This window comes from Corvus moneduloides, chromosome 4 (genome assembly GCF_009650955.1).
Source record: "Corvus moneduloides isolate bCorMon1 chromosome 4, bCorMon1.pri, whole genome shotgun sequence".
Lineage (NCBI taxonomy): Eukaryota > Metazoa > Chordata > Aves > Passeriformes > Corvidae > Corvus > Corvus moneduloides.
This window is the reverse complement of record NC_045479.1, coordinates 50,534,994-50,556,559: the sequence shown is the minus strand read 5'-3', so window position 1 is coordinate 50,556,559 and position 21,566 is coordinate 50,534,994. Positions and strand designations below refer to the sequence as shown.

The 21,566-nt window shown below is 37.6% G+C and overlaps 1 protein-coding gene across 1 annotated transcript in view; it reads right to left on the bottom strand.

Annotated features, from left to right (window-relative positions):
- The window catches only part of CFTR (CF transmembrane conductance regulator), a 91,498-nt gene that overhangs the window by 42,779 nt on the left and 27,153 nt on the right, over window positions 1-21,566 (bottom strand). The window contains exons 8-13 of the mRNA XM_032107494.1: window positions 20,556-20,802; window positions 18,177-18,269; window positions 17,458-17,640; window positions 14,724-14,915; window positions 3,360-3,454; window positions 736-822 (exon numbers count right to left, since the gene is read on the bottom strand). Coding sequence (XP_031963385.1) covers window positions 736-822; window positions 3,360-3,454; window positions 14,724-14,915; window positions 17,458-17,640; window positions 18,177-18,269; window positions 20,556-20,802 — 897 coding nt within the window. The remainder of the gene's footprint in view (window positions 1-735; window positions 823-3,359; window positions 3,455-14,723; window positions 14,916-17,457; window positions 17,641-18,176; window positions 18,270-20,555; window positions 20,803-21,566) is intronic.

The window sequence follows — 21,566 nt, the reverse complement described above, 5'->3', positions numbered from 1 at the left end:
TCAAACTGCAAAAGAGGTGGTAAAGCTGAGATGTATAAAGCATGAGCAGTTTATTGCAGGAACCAAAAAAGGGGTAAAATTTAATCATTTTCAGGTCAATCCAAAAAGCAGTTCATCATGAAGTATTTCTTTTCATCGTAGGGTTACTGAGGTCTGTGTCTACCAAACTTAAGAGTATTACTTCAATTTCAAAACTTCAGAATTACAGTGGCTGAAAAGCTCATGGATGGCAGTCTGTGTCCTTACTGTTTTCATCAAAAGGATAAGCCAAAAGTCTCTGACTTCAGCCAATCTGCTGCCAATCTTCAGCAGGCTGTTCCAGGTGATTCAATGATCAGTGATTAGAAAAATAGGACAAAATACAGCTTTTTGTAAATTTATACTTACAAAGCAGGTAATTGTTTTAAAGTGAAAGCCTTTCTGGTACAAAGGCATGTCAGATATAAGGCCACGCACACTGGGAGTAAGAGATTACAGCAGGCTCAATATGTTGAGATGGAACAGGGAGCACTAATGCTCACACTCGACACAGGCTTGTTCCCCACACAGTGCATTGTCCAACCACTAACACAAAATACAATACAAAAAATACTATGAGAAACCCTAAAAATAAACATCCTCAACAGGTATAATTTTGATCACTTCAGTATTTTTGTACTGTTATTAAAAACCCTTCATTTTACTTTGTTCTGCTTGGTGAGATTCTTAAATACAATCTATCAAAACATACAATACCTTTCAAATATCTCTTTTTCTGTAAAAATGTCTAAGTGTCCAAAAGGAGAATCCAGGAGATACAAATCAGCATCTTTGTACACTGCTCTGAACAGAAAAAAATGGAAATGAAATTAACTTTCACATCTCTTATAAATTTAAATAAATACATTTTAAGAAGAATGCTTCAAATCTTTTAATTTATAGACATTCTACAGCATCAATATGGAGATGGAGATTAACATGAAATGTGCTTACAAGACATCTTTCAATAAAGCCTTTTCTTTCTGCAGACCATATTACAAACTAACTCCATTTTTCATTAATTTTTGGGCAATGAAACAAAGCTGTCTTTCACACAGGTTACCCTAAAGATCTGTTTATGGCCTGAATCTGACAGTTCCCATTACAGTACAATGACCATTTCAATGGGAATTTAGTATCTACTGTAACATCTAGTGTTGCCTGAGGGAATATTGCATATATGTAAATAAACATGTGAAAAGACTTAGGTCTCAGAACTTAGTTTTAAACGTACTTTTAAAAAAAATGGTGAGCAAAAACAAGTGCATTAGTGAGGCATGGTCTTGCAAACATTATTTGCAAAGGGACTACAATATTTCCAGTTGAAGACATCAAAAAGGACCTTAAGCTGTATGTACCTGGACATGGCTCACTGAGACCTAAAGCTCTGGTTAAGAGGTTTTTTTTAAACAATAATTTGAATAGAAGTTTAAAAAGACCCCCTGCCTTCCTCTGTGAGAATGAAAATCATTATGTGATATTAATTAGAGTATAATTAGTAAAGAAATCTGGACAGCTGCATTTCTGTATTTTTTAAAGGATGTTAAATAGTGTGAAAATATTTAACCACCAAGAGAGAAAGCCCTCAATAATTATGTATTATGTTAATAAAACAAGTAACTTTATTGAAAAATCCTCTAACATGATGGATTTCACTGAGCATACATTATGATGTAGTGGCTGCACAACAACAAATTTCACACTGTTCTGGGCACTTTTATCAGCAAGAAGTTTGCAGGGCTTCATTGATATAATTTGTGTGTTAGACTCAGTAGCTACAAAGCTGCGGGCTTTAGGGTACCAGGCCAGCAGGCTGACTCAAGTCCAGGACATGCACTGGTTTTTTCCCTTGGTCCTTTCTTTCCCTTGCTTGTAGCTGCAGGCACTGACAGTGCTCTGTAAGGAAGATGGACTCACGCAATCTCTCCCCTGCTTCACCTGACAGCTAGTTGATGTCACTGCCATCATGGATTCTCATTTCACTTGACTTTGCACAGACTACACCAGATAAATTTATGCAGCCAGTTCAAGAAAATAATGTCCAGTGTATCACCAGCTTATCACCTAGGTACAACCCAGGGCTGTAATCCTAAATTTACACCTCTGACTTTTCAGAGCTTCATCTGCAACCCAGACCTCAATACCTGCACACCTTGTAGCACGCTGAGCTTGGACTGGAGCCTGAACAAAATATAAGACAGTCACTGTCTTTATGACATGCAATTGTTTTAAAAATTACTATTCTACAGCTGACAATAAATACATAAGTTCTGAGACCCTCCAGGAAATGAGCTGTGACCATGTGAAAAGTGCCAGACATGATTATCCATAGCATCGAGGAAACAGTCCATGTTGCATTTAAATGAAAATCTAAGTGGGTTTTGTTGTTCTGGGGTTACATGCTTTGAAAGCTTTGCCTGCTCTTCCCCTCCTCTCTCCTCTTACTGCATAAACCAGAACAATCCATATGCCTCTTCAGTCTCACAAACACACACTGAAAGATTCTCTATTTTAATGATCCCATCTTTTAGCATCACACAGATGTGCACATCTTTCACAGGATGCCAGTACGGATCACTATAATGTGATTTTACTTCTACCCAGTGTTTCTGGGCATGGGAACCAACACAATTTGCACTTGGCACAGAAACAAATGGGGCCATTTGACACATCAGAGCTGTCATTACTGGATTTCTGACAATAGGTAAGTGATTCTGCTGAAACACATAGCTAATTTATAAGACAAACACCTATGTTATTGTTCTGTAGACCTTCAGAGTTACTTACTAACATTGGAAGGTCAAACAGACAAGGCAGTTATTCATAGGTACTGACTAGTCACAGCTTTCCACTTTTTCTTCTTCTCATGAAAGAAGCCCAAAAGTGGTAAATTTTTTGGAATATGCCTTTTTTTTTTTTTTTTTCCATTTACCTGCAGACAGGGTATATATATTGATATATACGCCACTTTGAAGAAATGTCATAGCATGGAAAGGTTTTGGAATATTTATTTTTATCTTTCTGTGGGTTTCTTCAGTACATGAAAAGTTACACTTAAAGGTCTGAATTTCCAAAGGCATCTTGCATCAGGGAGGGAAACATTCATCTTATGTTAAGCCATAGCATTTTTCTGACATCAAACTTCTAAAATTCAGGAAATTAATGTGCAGGTGTATCATAAACAGAATTGCATAGCAAAACTCAGATTTCTGATAGCAAAATCAAGTTCCTGATACATCTGGAGGATAATTATTTAGCAGGACACAGTCCATATGTATTTAAATGCTTAGTCATAATACATTCCATATATGTGGAACAGTACACTACTTGAAAATACTCACCTTGCCAGTGAGATTCGTGCTCGTTGGCCTCCACTCAGAATGATTCCACCTTCACCCAGCAGTGTATAATCTTTGTCTGGGAACTTGGAAATATCCTGTTAACAATTTTTTTTAAGAATCAGAATTTTCCATATCCACGAAACTCAAGCAACAGACTGGGTGGAAGCATAGTGTGCAGTCATGTACAGACAGGTTGGATAGCAGTTGTAAGAAAAAAAAAAGTCCCACAGAGGTTTATTTATTTCATTTGTTTATGTAATCAGAAATGGTGATAAGAGAAACATATCACTCTATTGCAGAAAGCAATCATGAGATGCAAGATCTTAAGACAAATATTTGTCCAAATACTAATCTCCATAAAAGCAAGGAATGAACCTTCATACAATGTCAATCCAAGATAGTAACTGCTCAAGTGCTCTGTCAAGTAATGATAAATGTACTTGCTGCTGAAGTTAAGGAGAGCAAGAAGCAAACTCTGTTTCTGAGCTCTTCAAAACCCAGAGAAATATATATTTCAGGCAGGTTCATTAAAAAAGGCTTGACTAAATTCCTAGCCAGGAATGCTCGAGGTTTGCAAAAGGTTTGGGAACCAAGTTCCACTGCTTGGGCCGTAAGTTACTTAGAACTCATAACTATGTTAAAAACAAATCTTTAGCCAGGGGTAAAAGCAGAAAATACCATTTCACTCTCATATGAGACACAGAAAGGAGAAAAGGAGACTCTTGTGTCCTACTGGCAGGGGTAGACAAAAATTTTCTTGAGAGGAGTACTTTTAGCTCTGAAATTCATAATGCATGCAAACCACAGAAATTCATGGAAGTGGAGACAAGCAGACAGGAGAATGGCTCGTGTGCCTGAAGGCTGTCTAGTCTTTCTACTTCTAGAGTTGCTCTAACAAAAAATATTAATTCTGCCTTCAAGCCTTACCGGACCTACATCCATAAGGCAATACAGTGACACCACTATCACTATGGTGGAGGTAGTTTCAAGGGACTTTTCCCAGAAACACAGGCTGGATGAGCTTCCTGTGCCTCATGGTACCTAGGCCTCCAGGGGATACAACTTCAGGGCAGTTTGTCATGCAGTGAGTGGGAATCCCTGACTATGCCAGGAGGTCCCAGGGCCTGTGATCACTGCTCAGCAGCACCATACTGCCTGTGCACATCTTCCCATTCCCAAGGCAGGGATCCCCCACAGCCAAGGAAGCTGACTGAGGCATCCAGTACCAGACAAAACCATCTCCAGTGTTCTCATGCACCACACATATTCTCTTTTCAGCGCAGCTTTTGGGGCGGAAAAAGTGGCATGCATTATCCATCAAAATCTGAGCTTCTGAGAGCAATCTTTAGGCCGTGCTTTGGAAGGGGTATCCTGTTTTGGGGTCTCATCCCCCAGGCAGCCATGAGGCAGACAGGAACTCAGCTGTCTGCATGCCCTCTGCAGCACCCACAGAAATCCTATGGCTTCTGGACTGGAAGATACCTGAAGCACTGTCAGGGCAATACTACCTGGGATTCTAAGTTGAGCTGCTCTCTGTAAGTTTGTATTTCATACAAAGCCAGATACAATCCAATTTTGATGACTCCTGCTGTGATTTTGATGGTTGATCACTCTCTGTTGGGCAACCTATTGGCATTCCAGGCCTCTGAGGTTTTGCAAAATAAATAAATAAATAAATAAATAAAAGTCCTTCCAAAAAATGTTTCCTTCTTCCTCCCCTGCAAATTGCCCTGACCTCAGGAACAGAGTGAACAATGCTGTTCAGACCTGGAACAGTGACAGATGAAGGGTCCAGCCACTTAAGAGCTAGAAATTCACTGCCTGGTCTGTCAGGAAATGGGAGATTCTCAAAAACTCTTTAATTTGATAATAGCATTTACTTCCTGACTTAGAGGATTTTGACCTTAAAATCAAGATGCTCCCATGTATGGAAAATCTATTGCAGGTGATTTTTAAATTATTCTTACGTTAACTAGTTATTTCCCTCTTGTAAAAGGAGTCACACAAGCAAATCTCTGTCACTAACATAACAGCTCAAGTATGTGCTGAAAGAGGAATGTGCCAGCAATAGCTTTTAAGAAAAATTTTCTGAATGTGACAAAAACACCTTCCTATAGGTCATGAAGTATTTAGAGATAACAAGTGAAATTCTGGCATAAAATGTTTTCCAGCAATTATTTGAGACAACCTGGTCAGATCACTTGTGGTCACATTATGTGTGCAGGAGTCATGTTATTCATCTGTAACTTTGGCATTAACATAGGGATTTGCACGGTTAAATATCCAGATCTCTAAGCTGATTTCAGCTCTTTCCCATTTCTACCAGTACTGCAGCCTGTAATGGTGCTGGTGCCCTTGCTGTTTCCTGGTTTTACTCCTTCCCAAAAAATCCAGGGGAAGAACTGGGCCCAGCATGTCTTCTCCTGCAAACAGGGTAAAATCCTAGCTCTACTGAAATTCATTCCAGGGTTCCCATTGCTTTAAATGGTAGTGGGATTTCATCAGATATATTTCTTTGGAGGTGTGTCAACATGGAATTTTAATCAGACTTTTAATGAGTTCCCCTTCTGCTCTCCTCTACCCTTCACCTCAAGATAATATATGGCATGGAACAGACAAAGAACTTTTCAGGCTGTAATTATAACAATTAAAAACTGTTTAGTAATTTCTTCCAAAGGCGTAAACAAAGTAATGAAGTCCAATAGACACACAATGCTATTTGTTGGAACATGCATGACCTATTGTAAAAAAGTACGTAGGGCCGGTCCAAATACATCCTTGCTGTCATTTTATGCAGGAAGTGAAATCAAGCCAGGGACAAACCTAATGTAATGATGCTGAACGGCACAAGACTCAGCATATTAATGAAGTAGCCACTGGATTTTCTTTAACATATCTGTTTCTAAATGCTTAAATTGAGAAACCTGTTGGTAACTATTCATACATGAAAACCCCTACAGATCCCACAGACATTAATTACTTTTGCGGATGTTTCTAATATCAGAAGCTAAAAAAATCTCAAATTGCACACTCAAGGAGAAGGTACCCTTTTTAATAGCTATTTGCATTTTTTGCAGTGTAAATGCCATATTATCTACCTCAGCAGCAAAGGGATGGCCCTCACAATACCTTCAGGCTTGATAAAGAAGAATACAGCCAGAACAGCTTCAGGATGAACAGGAAATATGGGCTTGTTATTAAAAAAGGAAACTCCAGAATGGACTTCACACTCCAAGTCTTTTTCTGTAGAGATTAATTGCTATCAGAATAATTTGATAAATCATTAGCAATAATGAAGATAATAAAGCATGACAGAGAACAGTCTCTAAGAACCAAGAGTTGCTCTAGTATATCCAAAGTTACTCAAACTGCCTAAGAGGTTCTAATTATAGCACCTGAGTATTTTATTTATGTGACTTCTTTTTCTTCCTTAAATTCGTCCTTAATTATGTGGGGTTTGATCATCTCTCTTCTGCTTTCCCTCATAAAAGACAAAACAGTCACGAAACTGATGGAACAGAGCAGCAGTCTTGACTCTGCATTTCATCTTCACTCTATTTCAGTTCTCTGTTTCACTTATGTTTTTATTACAGTCACCTCTACAGTCATCTCTATCCCCTCCCTTTTCTTCATTGCCATTAACATTGTTCACTGCTACCAAAGTAGTCCCTTTTTCATCATCATCATCATCTTTTCTCTGTGTATTAGAGAAACTGCCTCTGAATACACTTTGCCATTCCTTTTCTGTAGACTGACTATTTGCACTAAATTTGAAGAAAAATACTGAAATCTTTATTGCATAAAAAGCTGAATACAAGTTAAGCAGAAGAAGCACCAGGGGTTTCAAGCAGGAGTTGCAATACCATTCCACTCTATGTCATAATTTTTCTCTTTAGTTATAACGGGAAAATTAACTGCTACCTACTTTCTCACTAACATGATTATTTGTGTACTTCCAAGCAATCATATTCAATTCTAATATACCATTGAGGTAGAAATGTAACTGAAACAGACCTCTGGATTTGAATTCAGTGATTACTAAAAATCTTTAGGTAACAAACAAGAAATGTCATTCTGCAGAAAGTATAGCTTTCCTTTGTCCTGATTTTCAGAAAATAAATAATGTCGGAAATAAGACGGATAAGAACTAAACTGAAAAACTTGAATTTTTAAAGTTTTGAAATCAAGGCTTGTGTTCCAGACTCATACCTACCACAGAACACTTCTATGATTTTTTAAAAGATGAATTTTCAATAATTTCTCGTATCTTGGCTTTTAGGTAACCAGCCTGAATATACTTGAATCCTCGTTTTCTTGGGAATGAAGCCAGAAAACCAGATTTCTTTAAAGTATTTCAAATCAGGTTTCTTTAAAATTTTATTTTATTTAGGTCACTCTCTTCTCTCTCCCTGTGATTCCATAAGCCAAGGCTTCTGTTAGACTTTAGCTGAACCTTTTTGAAGGATTCATGATCCAAAAGCATAAGCTTTGTTTTTGCAACAGTTTGTGACCTTGAACAGAGTGTCAGGCTCACCCAAAACTCACATGAATGCTGGCAAAACTTGCTTTCTCTGTGGTGAAATATTTCCGTGGAACAGATTTTTGAAACATGAAGTAGTCAGTGCTCTGCATGTGGGTAGGTTAAATGCAGGGTAAGAGAATTAAATATGATTCCAGAAAAGACACAGAAGATAGGACAACATCCAAGGTAATCAGTCCAGAGCCCGGTACCTAAGACAGGGAAAGGGGTGGAGAGAGCTGTCTTGACTGAAACAGGTTTTTAATTAAACTATATCAACAGAGAACATTGCCAGGGGGGTCTGTTACACATATTTATGTGATCACTGATAAACCTCTTGAAGTCAGCGCATTTGGGAGTTTGTCTCTAATTGAAATGTTCCCCTGCTATAACTTCCACCCAGCAAACTCACTGTGTCTGCAGCTTCACAGCTGACCTGCCAATGATTTTGAGCCACAGACAAGAATTTCAAGTAGCAGAGTCTGCATATGCCAGTGGATCACACCAGTGTAGAGTGGAAAAAGCATAAAGGTAGCCAGCTTTTTACCCCCATGTCTGAGATGCAATGGTGGGAGGTTCGGTAGTGGGAGGTTTGACATGGTGCTGATAACACCAAGTTTGTGGGTTGAGTCCCCGTATGGGCTTAAGAGTTGGACTCGATGATCCTTGTGGGTCCCTTCCAACTCAGAATATTCTGTGAATCTGTGACATATTATGTGTACTTTCTGTCTGAAAGAGGCATTTATACTCTTTTAGCTGTTTATATTAAGATGTGATAAACTTCACCTCGACAGTGGCTCTCCCCATCTGTGAAGACAAGTCAAGTCACTTGCTCTCACATAATTATACTGTGGAAGTGTATCTGATTAAATAACCAAGCTAACATTTAATACCCTCTTGTAGAGAATTACATACCACAAAGCACTCTGTTCTGGACTTGAACCCTTGATTGTTCCTCTCTTCCACACACTTTTTAACCTGCAAATTTCCCTTGTGAAAACAAGGCTCAAAATCAGGGCACAAAGTATTTTACTCACTGACATAATAACCTCTCTACACCTACTGATGTAGTCATGTGACAAAAAACCCAAACCAAAACAAAACCGAAACCCAAACCAACCAACCAACCCAAAATCAACACAGATAAAAGGCGTTGGAGCAGTACAGTGGGATGCAAGGACGTGTTTCCGTTTTGGGGTATCCTTGACACTGCAGTGAACTTCTCACCCAGGGACAGACATCATCTTTTGCAAGGAGACTTTGAACACACAGGAACACAAACCTGGGATTGGCCTATTGACTGTCTCTTTCTGTAGTTAATCTTTCCATAATCTAGTTATTAGATGAAAATGAATCTCCTGCACTCCCTGTAAACCCGGCTCCACAGAATGTAGCCACAAATTTCTTTAGTACTACTATAGAGTTCAATTTCACACGGAAACACTTCCTCTATTTGCATGCCGTGTTAAACATTACATTCATGAGCAGCTGGTGTCTCTCAAATCAGAACATGTGTTTACTTAGAGAGTGGTAATCTCTCAAAGGTAGTTTGCCATTATGTGTTTATGGCCTCTTAGGTAACTGCTGAAGGATCAAATGAATTAACTAGGTGGAAAAATATCTATCTTATATAACAGAAAGGTAAAACTGGAAGTCATGGAAGTATGGCTTCAAAACTCATGAACTACGGGACCCACTCAAGTGTGATATGATGCTTGTTTATTTTTAAACATGAATAACTATAACAGGCCTGCTTCTGTAGTCTTGACTGGAGGAATGCCTTTTCTTAGGATGAGTTTGTTCAATGTTAACAGCATTTAAACATGAAAATTCCTGTTTCAACTGTCCAAAGGTTTTGACTTTTTAACTTATCAAGTGCTAACATCAAACAAAAATCCCATACCCTGCATACAGCAGGCTATTAATACTGATTTTTCAACCTTACCTTGATTCTGAAAATCAAGTCACATTCCTGTCCCATTTTTCATAACATGAGTAAAAAGGATTTTGCAAACCAAATTACCCCCTACAAATTAAATATTACAAATTTCCATTTATATTCACGTTATCCCTGCCATTACATTAATACAACCTCCAATTAATATAATCCTTAGGGAAGTCATACTTTTAGAATTACTTCAAATTTAGTGGCAAGTTTCCATAGACATACAAACTCAGGAAGTTCACATCTCTCAGTAGCTTTTACTATATACTTCGTCCTTAACTTGAAGTGTTGCCAAAAGTTCACGCTCTCTTGCTATAATTTTTTATTATGAATGTGGTGAAAGGTACTTGATAAAAAGGGTAAACCACTTCGTCAAAAGTGCTGCTGAGGCACTTATTCATCTTATCTTACTTTTTGAGTACCTTTAAACTTGCCTATGGGGACTGCCTTTAGAAAATGCACTCAGAATCCATACCTATTACATCTTCTCTCTATTATATCATGCCAACATAAGACTTCAGAGGTAATACCCACAAACTCAGAAGTACTCTCATTAAAAGAATTAATTTCATAAAAGCTTCTAAATAAAGGACAAATGGTAAGGACTACTGATCTGTGCTGGAATGGTTTAATCTAGGAGGTGAATGCCTTCAGTTTCTTATTTGCTTACTGGGACCTTAATTTTAGAAGACATATTAAATTAGGCACTCATCCTGCTTTCTTGCTTGCTAAAATAATCACTGTTTCTCCAGAAAAGGAAAAAAGAGCAAGGAAGCAGTGGAGAAGGAACAGGTAGCCCTTATCCTATGCATCTTGAAAACTTTTTACTGTGATGTTTCACATAATGTATCATGTAATTTAAATGTATTGACATTCCCTTGAGCTCAGCATCACACAAAAATATGGGCCATGTCTACACACAACTTACATGTCATTGCAGTCATATTCAGTGTGTGCTAGGCTTTTGGAAAGAATTTTTGCCAGTAAGGCTGTTTCTTTTGGATATCAAGAACATTAATGTCGCTCTTAATTACAGTCCCTTTATCTCAACTCCAAAGCAGTCTTTTTTGTTCTTTCACCTTTTACTGCTTTTCTCTTAACATCTTCCCATTTACAAACTGCAGACTACAACATAGTAAAACATGATTTTAACTCCTCTGATGCCCTACCTACTCTGAAAGGAAAAATATAATCAAGAAATGTAATTGCAATCCAGTTCTGAATAATTTTAGACATATAAAACAAGCTACACTACCATAAAAAATATACATAAAAAGAGAAGTTTAAAAAGTACCCTTAGGCATACTTTCTCTGATGCATGGAGATGCAGTTGAGAACCCTCCTGATGATTCTTCAGTATTATGTACCTGTACAGTGACATCCTGAAATTATGAGAAGCAGTGGTACTTAGATCTAACAAACTTCCCTCACTGAACCTTCAACACATGACTGTATTTCATTATGGATCATTTCAGCAGCTTGGATCTCATACACTCAGATAGGGTTGCACTGTGGTGTCCATTGCCTTTGCTATCCTCATGTCCCAGAGAACGCTACAGAGAAGAGCTGTGAGGACCAGGGACCATGAATGAAACCGATGACACTCTACTGCTGTCACATGTGTCATCAAGTGGGACTACACTCTGAGGAGCACCATTAAAACACATGCTTCCCACACGTAGACTCAAAACAGTGTCTACTGCACGACGATTCCCTGCATCTGACCACCCGGTCACGCGCCTGTGTCAGGGGCGTTGGGCGAGACAACAGCCGCACCATGCATGAAAAAAAGGATGCTTGAGAGACACGTACACACTAATTAAGCTTGTAAACTCAGGCAGAGACTGACATCCTAGTGCATTGTGCCCTACACCAACACACTGTCAAACTATCTGGGCGTAGTATTATGAGGTATGCAGATCTCCAATATATCATAACAATTTTCTTTTTAATCTTCACCTTCTGTTTCATATTACATCATGAACAGGTACAATGGCACAACTGGAAGGTAGGTGAATTGCATCAAGGCAACAAGACTAAGAAGCTGAAGAGAGAAATCTCTTAAGAGAGTTAAGGAAGTACAAATGTAGCTACCTGAACTACTTGGACCAAAATATGTCCCATTTCAGCACTCTAAATTGCTATAAAATTATGTAAGCTCATAAAAGAAATAAAAGAAAATCCTTTTGTTGCTCACAGTTTCACTGCTTTTCAGTAACATTTTTTGTGATTAATCAAAATTAACTGGAGAAGAAATCATCTTTTTAACCTTCCTTTTGATGGCTCCATACACAAATAGAACAAAAAGTAAAGCTGTTGGAATATCTTTTAGAACAACATAACAAATTCTTCCATTCAAGAAAAACATACCAAAGCAAACCTGTTGTTTAGGTAATGGCTGACATAAACAGATTTGACATTCTCTACAACTTTACAGAATAAAAATCTAACATAAAACACATTCTAACCTCTGAATAAAGATCTAATTTCCCATACAGGGAAAATTCTATTCTTGGACACCTAAATGTATGTAAAGCTCTGGGAAATACCTACTTGCACTTTCCATCTTTCATAATTACTTAGAGATAAATTTACTTTGCATACTTACCAACTCTAAAGAGGCTGTAAGTGATAACTCCTTAGTAAATTAACTACATACCAGTCAAAAAAGTCAGGCAGGAGAATGTAGCACTGACTTTTGTGAAAGTTCTCATACACCCCAAATTATTTAAGTTACAACTCTGTGATATCATTTGCATATCTCTATAGACCTAAACCAAAGTGGAAAGCACCTTGTATGACATTACCAAGCTTCAGCATCCTGTTCTGCTGCAAACAAGAGCAGGCTACTCACTGTGTGTCTGGAAGCCTCAAAGCCACGTAAATCGTATTATGTGACCCACACAGAGTAACCTGCAGCATTTTATTGGCACTAATAAAAAAGAAGGGGAAAAGACATCAAATTTAGGACTAGATCTTCAGTTTGCTTCCTCTATATGTTGAGGGTGGAAATGACAAAGTAAAAGGGGCATTTCACAGGTATGTTACTTTTTGCCTTACTAACACATCTATTTGTCCACTGAGTCAAAGAAGATGCCTTTGCATTCCAAAAAGGTTTTGGTGAGTATGGAGCTTGGAAATAAGTTGGACTTAGCCATTGTTAAGAGCTGTATGTTAACTGACTTGGAGCATATACGCAGTAAGGAAATAAACTCTCTTGTATCACCAATCCTTTGTTTCTTAAGGGTTCCACATAAGAACTAGACTCAGCAGGCCTGCTTTTAGGTGGAATATATAACTACCTAGAAAGGTTGCAGAGTAGGGGGCAGAGTGAACTCACTTAGGCAAAAACCCTTTGGTTTCTCCTTTCTGAAGAAGGAGAACAAACACACACACCCAACTCCAATGCAAAGCACTAATATAATAAACCCCGAAAAGGTTGCACTGGGGAATAAACAGGGAATTAGTATTTGAAACCCATCCTTCAATCTGCCATACTGAGTCTTGCTTGGTAATACATGAAAGCTAACAAGACAAGAAAGCATAATAATAGCAATGCATTTGGCATTCTTCCAGACTATTCTGACTTCTCTTCAGGCCAGCCCAATTTATTCAATCCAGAAGAAAAAAAAAGTATCAAACCCGATCTCAAATAATAAGCCCTGCTAGGAAGTGAAGCATATCATTCTGCACAGAGCTGCACCAACACTGATGAAAGCTGGCTTGATTGAGCCTGCTTGGAGAACAAAGGAGCTGCAGCCTGCTGAGACACTGAGCCATCCCATGACCACTGAGACACCAAGCTGTCCCACCAGCACTGAGGCACTGAGTCACCATTAATCACCTGCTGCTCTAGGAAGGACCTGGCTTGGGAAGCCTCCTTGAGCAAGGGCAGTTTTGAACTGCTGAAGCCAGCTGTTTCTTGGAGCTTTGGCATTAACTACAACTTTCACAACTGGGGTTAAGGACAAGTCTTCAGAAAGCTTGACACAGAAGTAGTTAATTCTCCTGTCTTGAGGAGCTTCCAAAGAGAATTCCAGCAAACTAAATTAAAAATCCAAACATAAGCTGTTATGGCCAGAAACAGATAGGAAAATATTACTTCAGTGCTTAACTATACCCTGCTCTGAAATAAAATGCAGTAGCCTTATCTTATTTTCAAACAGACTGGCTATAGTGTCTTGCTTTACTGGTGCTAAGGAAAAATCTCTTTCACTATGTGGCCTAAAGAAAAATCCTATTCAGCACAGTTAAATATTTACTGTTTCTATTTGCATATTACAGGCAAAATCTTAAGGCATAGCAAAGTTTGCAAAGGTTTCAAATACTGGCTCCTTTTGTATCTTGCCATGTGAAAAATATATTTTCCTATACTACCCTGTCAACATGAAATACATACAAAGACATTTTAGTGTGATTGTACTCATTGTGGGCTACACGCCATATAAGGATCGATCCTGAAATTATTTCCAGTGTAAGAACTTTTAGTGTATACACAGAAAACATCCCAACTTTCCACTAAATAATGCAGATGTGACAAAGGAGATGTGTCACAAGAAATGTGACAAAAAATTGTAGGAATAATATATTTGTACATAATTTCTTCAACATCAGTGTGTTTACTCAGTTTTTTAACTAGCAAGGAAGGCTGAGAAAGCAGACACCATATAATGTCTGAGACAGCTTACTTAGCTTCTGTTGTGTAAACCACCATAACTGTCAGTGTCAGTGTCTCTCCAAGCAGCTGGCAACAAGATGACTTGTAATTCCACAAAATTGGCATGCCAGGCTGAGTTCCTTAAATCTCAGAAATTTCTCACCTAGCCCCATTCCCTGACTTTTTCTTTGGGGTTTTTCACTTGGGTTGGGTCACAGGTCTTAAAAGTCCTAGATGACTAACCTCTTCTAATTGACAGGCTTTGATGACACTCCTGTAGCGGTATTCATCATAAGATACACCAAAAATTATGTTTTCTTTTATTGTTCCAGGCATGATCCAGGACACCTGAGGTGAAAAGGATATCCTTCCACTGTGTTTAATTTTACCCTGCGAAGGCTCCAATTCTCCCATTATCAACATCAGAAGAGAAGTCTGAAAAAATATTAACATTTGATTAGTATGTCAGAGATCTCTACAACAAAGAAATGTTGAACAAAGTCAGAATCACTCTGCTAAGTCACTTAAATGGCATATTTGTCTTGTCAAGAGTGTTCCTGCAAGTACTGATTTAGTTCAAATGGCAGTTAGTGGAGATTTTCATGATACATGTGATTCTGAAAGGCCTCTAATATGAGAGAAACTTAATTTAATAAACGATAAAAATTGTGTAAGATATCTTGTAAAAAAGGCATGCTGCTACAAAAGTATGTCATTTTAATGAAGCTATCAATAATTTTACAAGGTGAAAATCTATCTGTGAAACACATACAGACAGAAGGTACTAGTATTTATAGAGAATGCTATTTGATTTTTCCCATTATCAGTGACTATTTTGTTTGCTCTTTGTACAACATAATTCATGTTTAACATTTTGCTAGTGCTCATAAGTATTTTATCTGTATTGCCTTGAAAAATGCAATTTCTTTGTGTAAGTATATACAGTTGCTCAGTATGATCTGAATTTTCCTCTGCAACTCATTTACGTGAATGCATGACCTAAGTATATTTACTATTTCCCTCCATAAAAGAATGGATTGCAATTTCAGTACTGACATGTTATAATTTCAAAGTTAATCAGTAGCTTGTAGTAACCTTGTCACACATCATTGCCTACTAGATCAAAGAATAGAATTGAGAAATACATGGAAAGATATGTTACAGAGCCATTGCAGTGGTGTTCTTATCATTAATAAACAGTCAACAAAGTTGGGACGTAACAGCCAAAGATCCAAAAAATCTGTCTAAGTCACAGTTTCATGCTGTCAAACCCAGAGATCCTTTTGCAAGCTATACAATATATTGGGGGAGTCTCATGAGATTCCTTCCGTTATACCAGAATCTGATTTTTCCAAAATGCTGAGTAGGAAGCTTCCAATCTTGCAAAGGACAGCCGCTTGGTATGTTTTGTACACTGTATCTTGTGCCATATAACACAAATTAAAAAACAAAACAAAACCAAAACAAACCCTATCTAATACTGAAGCAATATTAAAGAGCTGATGTCAGGCTTCATACCTGTTATAGATAAAATAGTTGCTCAGACTGTTTCACAGGCCTGACAATTCCTGGAATATACAGTACGGCCTCAAGCAACATGAAGGAACCTTACATTAAGAAGTTGTAAAGGAAGGGCAGTACTTTGTAGGGGGTGGTGAGTGGGAGGTGAACCTTATTTTTTGTAACTTTTTAGATAATATTATAAGGCTTTTATTTTTATTGCCTTGAAAAGTGCAAATTTTTTGGTATGTATATACTCATATAAGCTGTTCAGTGTAATCTGAATTTTCCTCAATTTCTTGTGTAGCAGAATAAAGGAGATATACATATATCCTTCAGCATTTTGTAGTTCACATTTCTATATTACAATTACCAGCATTAGCAATAGCCATAGATAAACTGTTCTGTTAATTCTAAAGTATCACAGTAAAATGCATCTTAATTTATTATCTTGAGAACAATCTCATGTTCTGAGTCTCTTTCTTGTGGGGACCATTACTGAAAAATAAGAAGCCTTGATCATATTGAAATTGATGGGTCCTTTGTCATTGATTCCAACAGACCAAAGATTTTACCCCATGTAAGTAAATGAAATCATAATATTTTCACCTATAACTTGTTAAACAGGAGAAGCATAATGAAAATTTGTTTTAACATTCACATCTCCTCAAAAAACCCAGTGAAGATGAAAGACTCATCTAATTACTTGCTGTTCAAAGTGAATAAGAGTATCACAGTTCAACTCATTCATATTAATGATGTTAATTGGCTGTGTCATCTGCAAACTAAATGCACTGATAACATTTTGGGGTAATAAAATGATGAATAATCTAAACCACAACTTTTCACAGAAAACTGCCAGTTTTCAGCAGCATCTCCCCAGGCTTTCACATGGGTCTCAGGAAGCCCAAAGGAGGCACTGTAGGAACCAGAGCTAAGTGATCAGGTACACCACATGTCCAGGGCACACATACCTGGCTATATTCTTGTCAGGCTTGTCAGGTTATGAACTATCTTGTGTTCAAATTTTTCCTTAAAATGTTAGCAAGGCAGGGAAAAAAAAAACTTTCTAGCACACTGAGCCATCTGAATATCTATGCTATATTCTTCATTTTTTTTTAAGGCAGGGAGATTCTCACCCTGAGCCTTAACTTTAGGTTTCAGTCTGCATTACTCCTGTAAAATTTCCTTTTACTTCCAATGGGAAAACATTTTGTCATTAAATTGCTATTACCTTATAATTCTGTAACCTTCTATTACAAAAAATATCCAGCAAACTCTATCTCATATTGGCCACAGAATAAAACTTCAAATAACTATTTTAGTGAAACTTGCAGTTTATCCATACTTTTTCCGGCAGCCATCATTTCTGCAGCAAGCACAGGATAATAAGAACACAGTAACAATACAGGTAACAACACAGTATCATTCCTTATAATTATCAGGACTCTTGTTCAACCAGCAGAAGCAAAAATACCTTGCCAGCTCCAGTAGATCCAGAAACAGCTAATAGCTGCCCCTTCTCAATCTTGAAATTTATATCTTGAAGAACAGGACAGGCATGAAGTGGAAAATTACTGAAGAAGAGATTGCTGTCAGTGCCAGGAGCTTTGCTGTTGTTGTTTTCCCGGTTTGCTTTTACAAACAGCTCTCCAATTCCCTGCAACATACATGGATATGTATCTGATGTACATAAAAAATAAATAAAACATGCATATGCAGAGATGTATATCATAGTATGGATTTATGAAAACATATGAACTTATTTTTCTCATGTTCCTTTGCCTATCAATAAAATACTCATTATATTCTTAAATATTCTTAAATATTTTTCAATGTAGGTACTGGACTTGTGCCTAAATTTGTGGACACAAACAAAATTTGCTTATTATAGAACTGTTTTCCAATGTTTATACATGCCACAGCCTGATCCTGTTTTCAAGCTGGCTTAAATCAGTAATAGCTACTCATTACAGGCCTTAACACTCACTAAAAGGTTTCTTCCAAAGGTTCTCGACTGTGGATAATTTGATACCATGCATTAATTACTTACTAAGTATTCCTTGCCTGCTGAGAGCTGAAGCAAGTTAAAATGAAAGAGTGTAGGCTGCTCTTTTTAGAGAACATCATGGCAAATATTAAAAAAAAAAAAAACAACACTCTGTATTTTAATAAATTTTGGGTAAAAGTACCAACCTCATCCCAAAAAGCTGTTACTTTGTCCAGCTCAACCCCAGTGGTTGTTAGATTATACTCCAGAGCTTTATATTCTTTTTTCAGCAAGAAATCCTAGAAACACCATGAAAGCAGATAAAACAGTAAGAGACAAGGTCATATCTCACAAAGCAGTACATATTTGCCTACACACAGCACTAATATTTCTGGTGGCACTTTTGCAGTGCTTTCAGCGGAGGCATGAACATAAATTATACAATATCTTTTGGATGCAGAAGGAAATGTTTCTGAACCTACCAATTCTTTCATTGCTAGTGAAAACATATCCATAAGGGCATTTGGTTCTGATTAGAAAGAATATCAAAACTTGGCACTTGTTTTGCTTTCAGGACTTGTATCAGGCAAGATCACCCTCTGACCTTAACCCTTTTCAAATAAAGCTTCGGTTTTGGAGTAAGATGTAGAAGGTAGCACTCTGGTAAACAGTGAAACAAAGCAGCTACATGCTGCTACCTTCATTTTCCAAAACGACATGAGTTTAAAAGAGTTGGAATGATCTCTCTACCAACAAAAATAAAAGGCAGATAATGATCCTGCCAAATGCAGCACTGATGTAGTGTAATTTCAAATGACACAAGTCAGCAACCCAGTGCTCATGTTGACTTCTGGGACAGCATTAGGAAATAAGAGTAAGCCTATGCTAATGTAGGAAAGACAGCCTCTCTATTCCATTATTTTATTAAGTCTATATAGTCTGTAGATATTGTCTCCTCCAAATTCTGCATTCTTAAATTATGTGGAAGCAAATAGATCTACATGGGCAATACAGTGGAAAAACTAAGCAGACTCATGGGGAAATCAGTTCTCAACAGTACACTTCCAAATTTTCGAAGCAGAACAAGAAGAAGGGAAAATGCAGATGATTAAAAGAGCAGGAAGTGAAAAACTGTAAAGCAAAACACACATGGTTTATGTAAAAAAAAAAAAAGGAAGTTATAGCTATGCTTTCATGACAAAGGGGTCATCCAGTGGAGTTCCTGGAGCAGTGATAGCCAGAGAGAGCACACTGATTCTGAAATAACATGGTCTAGAAAACATGTGAAAATACAATGTCCCAGGAGATATACCTGGCCCAGTCAACTCTCTAAACTGATGTGGAAATTAAATCAGAGAGATGTGTGAGTGGTTTATTATTCTTTATGTTTCTTAAGACTAGCAAAGGACTTCAGTGTTCTGGGATTCTGTCCTGTCTGTCTATGGGGACTTTACTGAACCTGCCACAAAGAGATGATTATTTATGGATTCTGGAGCACCCATTTGCTAAAATCTCCAAAAACAAGCATTCGGTGAAGTGAAGGCAATGGTGTGGCAACTGGGCTTGCCAATTCTGTGACTCTGTCCAGGGCATTGGACACACTCTTCCAGGAAACAGGAGAGACAGGATACTTCCACTAATGCCTAGGGAATCTGACAGCACAAGAAAAGCCTATAATGGGACCAAATAAGGCAGTCTTCTGAATGTCAAATAGAAAGGTTTATGGCTTGATTTCTTGAATTTCCTGCCCAGTTGAAAACCATAAAAATCCTACACTTATTTCTTATTCTAGACTGAGGTTCAGACATCTGATTAAGATCTTTAAGTTTTGTACTAGTTATTTTTATCATACTAAAAATAACAAAACCTATGTTCTACAAAACACCCCACATCTATAAATATGTAATGAAAAAGGTCTAAGCTTTCACCCCAAATAGTGTAAGAATTCTTTTCCTAGGGAATAATTTCAGAACAGCAGATAAAAAAGATGGAGTTAATGAGAATCCACTCTGATTTGACTCTGCAGATAAGAGTCTCATGCTGGTACAGGAGCAATTGATCTCAGTAGGTAAGGTGGGTAATAATTATTTGACTGGTACCTTAATTATGTTTGCTACTCATAATGAATGAGATGCACATCTGCATAAAACACACAGTCTCCTGCTGTTCTTGCCACTAGTATCTAGAAAAACAGAAGATCTGTGACTGCAAGATCTGTGACTCCTGGAAGCCATGCTATATAAAACATGTCCTAATTTTTAACTTCCTTTACTGAAGGAAAAACATCTCTTAAGCATCACAACTCATGATTTTATTAAGTTCCTTGTTCTGCAATGAGAATAACTAACTAAATGTCACTGTTTTGAAAAAAAAAGCAGCAAGCAGGTAGCGTGAGACTCTTGTGGTTATGCTGCCTGGGGAACAATATCAAGATTTATAATGACATTTCATGGTGTTTAGTCAAAGCAACATATATTTAAAAAGTCTGCATAAATGCTGTGTGCTTTTGTTGATCAGCTGACAAGATAACATGATATAAAGAATTAGCTTACGTACTTGGGAAGATTTTTGTCTATGTACCCTACCTGTATCTTGTTTATTGCTCCAATAGAGTCATACCAGGTCTGTACAGCGCCGGGAAACTGCCTGGTCACTGTCATTCGAAGAACAATGCAGAAAGAAATGGTGGTAAATATTTTTCGGAGAATAATTCCTTTAATCACAGCATACGGAAGCACAGCTAAAAACACCACAAAAAAGCCCGAAAAGAAGAAGGCTGAGCTGTTGAAATATCTCACATATGCAGCTTTACGGGTAAGCTTCAGTTCAGTTCTGTTAAAAAAAAAATACAAATAATTAGTGTAGGATGTCACAATTTGCAATTTACGAATATTTTGGACGGAACTGTTGGCATAAGAATTAACTCAGAGGCTCACTCATCCTTCTTATTTTCTAGAAATGCAGCGATAAAGTAACACTCCAAACTATTTTTGGGCCTTGCAAATAATTAGAGTCAAATTTTGACATCAGTGTTCAGAGATGTCAGAGAAAATAACAATATCTGTCATGACTGGATACCAAATAAACCACAAGCCTCTGCAGTTCCTGGCACAACCAACCTTCAGCATCTAACACTGCTGTATGTGATGCACTCCCAGAAGGATCATCCCATACTTATCTGGTCATTTAGATGCATAACTCCCCTAGAAAAAAGATACTTTGAAATGCCAGATTAACTATATGTTACCATAAAAAAACCTTACAATAGACAACCTGATTATAAGGTCACCTTCTTTTGCGTGGCAACCTACTAACACCTTCACCCATGAATTAAGGTGTCACTTAACCCCAGTTTGAAGAGGTGGAAGGCAAGGAGTCTGCTCTCCACCTTCCTTTCTCCATAAAAGCTCAGTCTACAGAGAAGCTTACTGACTCCTGTGCAGTCAGGAACGCAATCAGTGATTACTCCTAGCTGTTTCCATAAGGTCTATGCATCTTATAGCAAGCTATTAAACAAAAAGATAAATAATCCAGGGGATATAAATAATTTTCTGAGTTGAGAGCTCTAACTCACAGTGCTGAAGACTTCTCTTCTG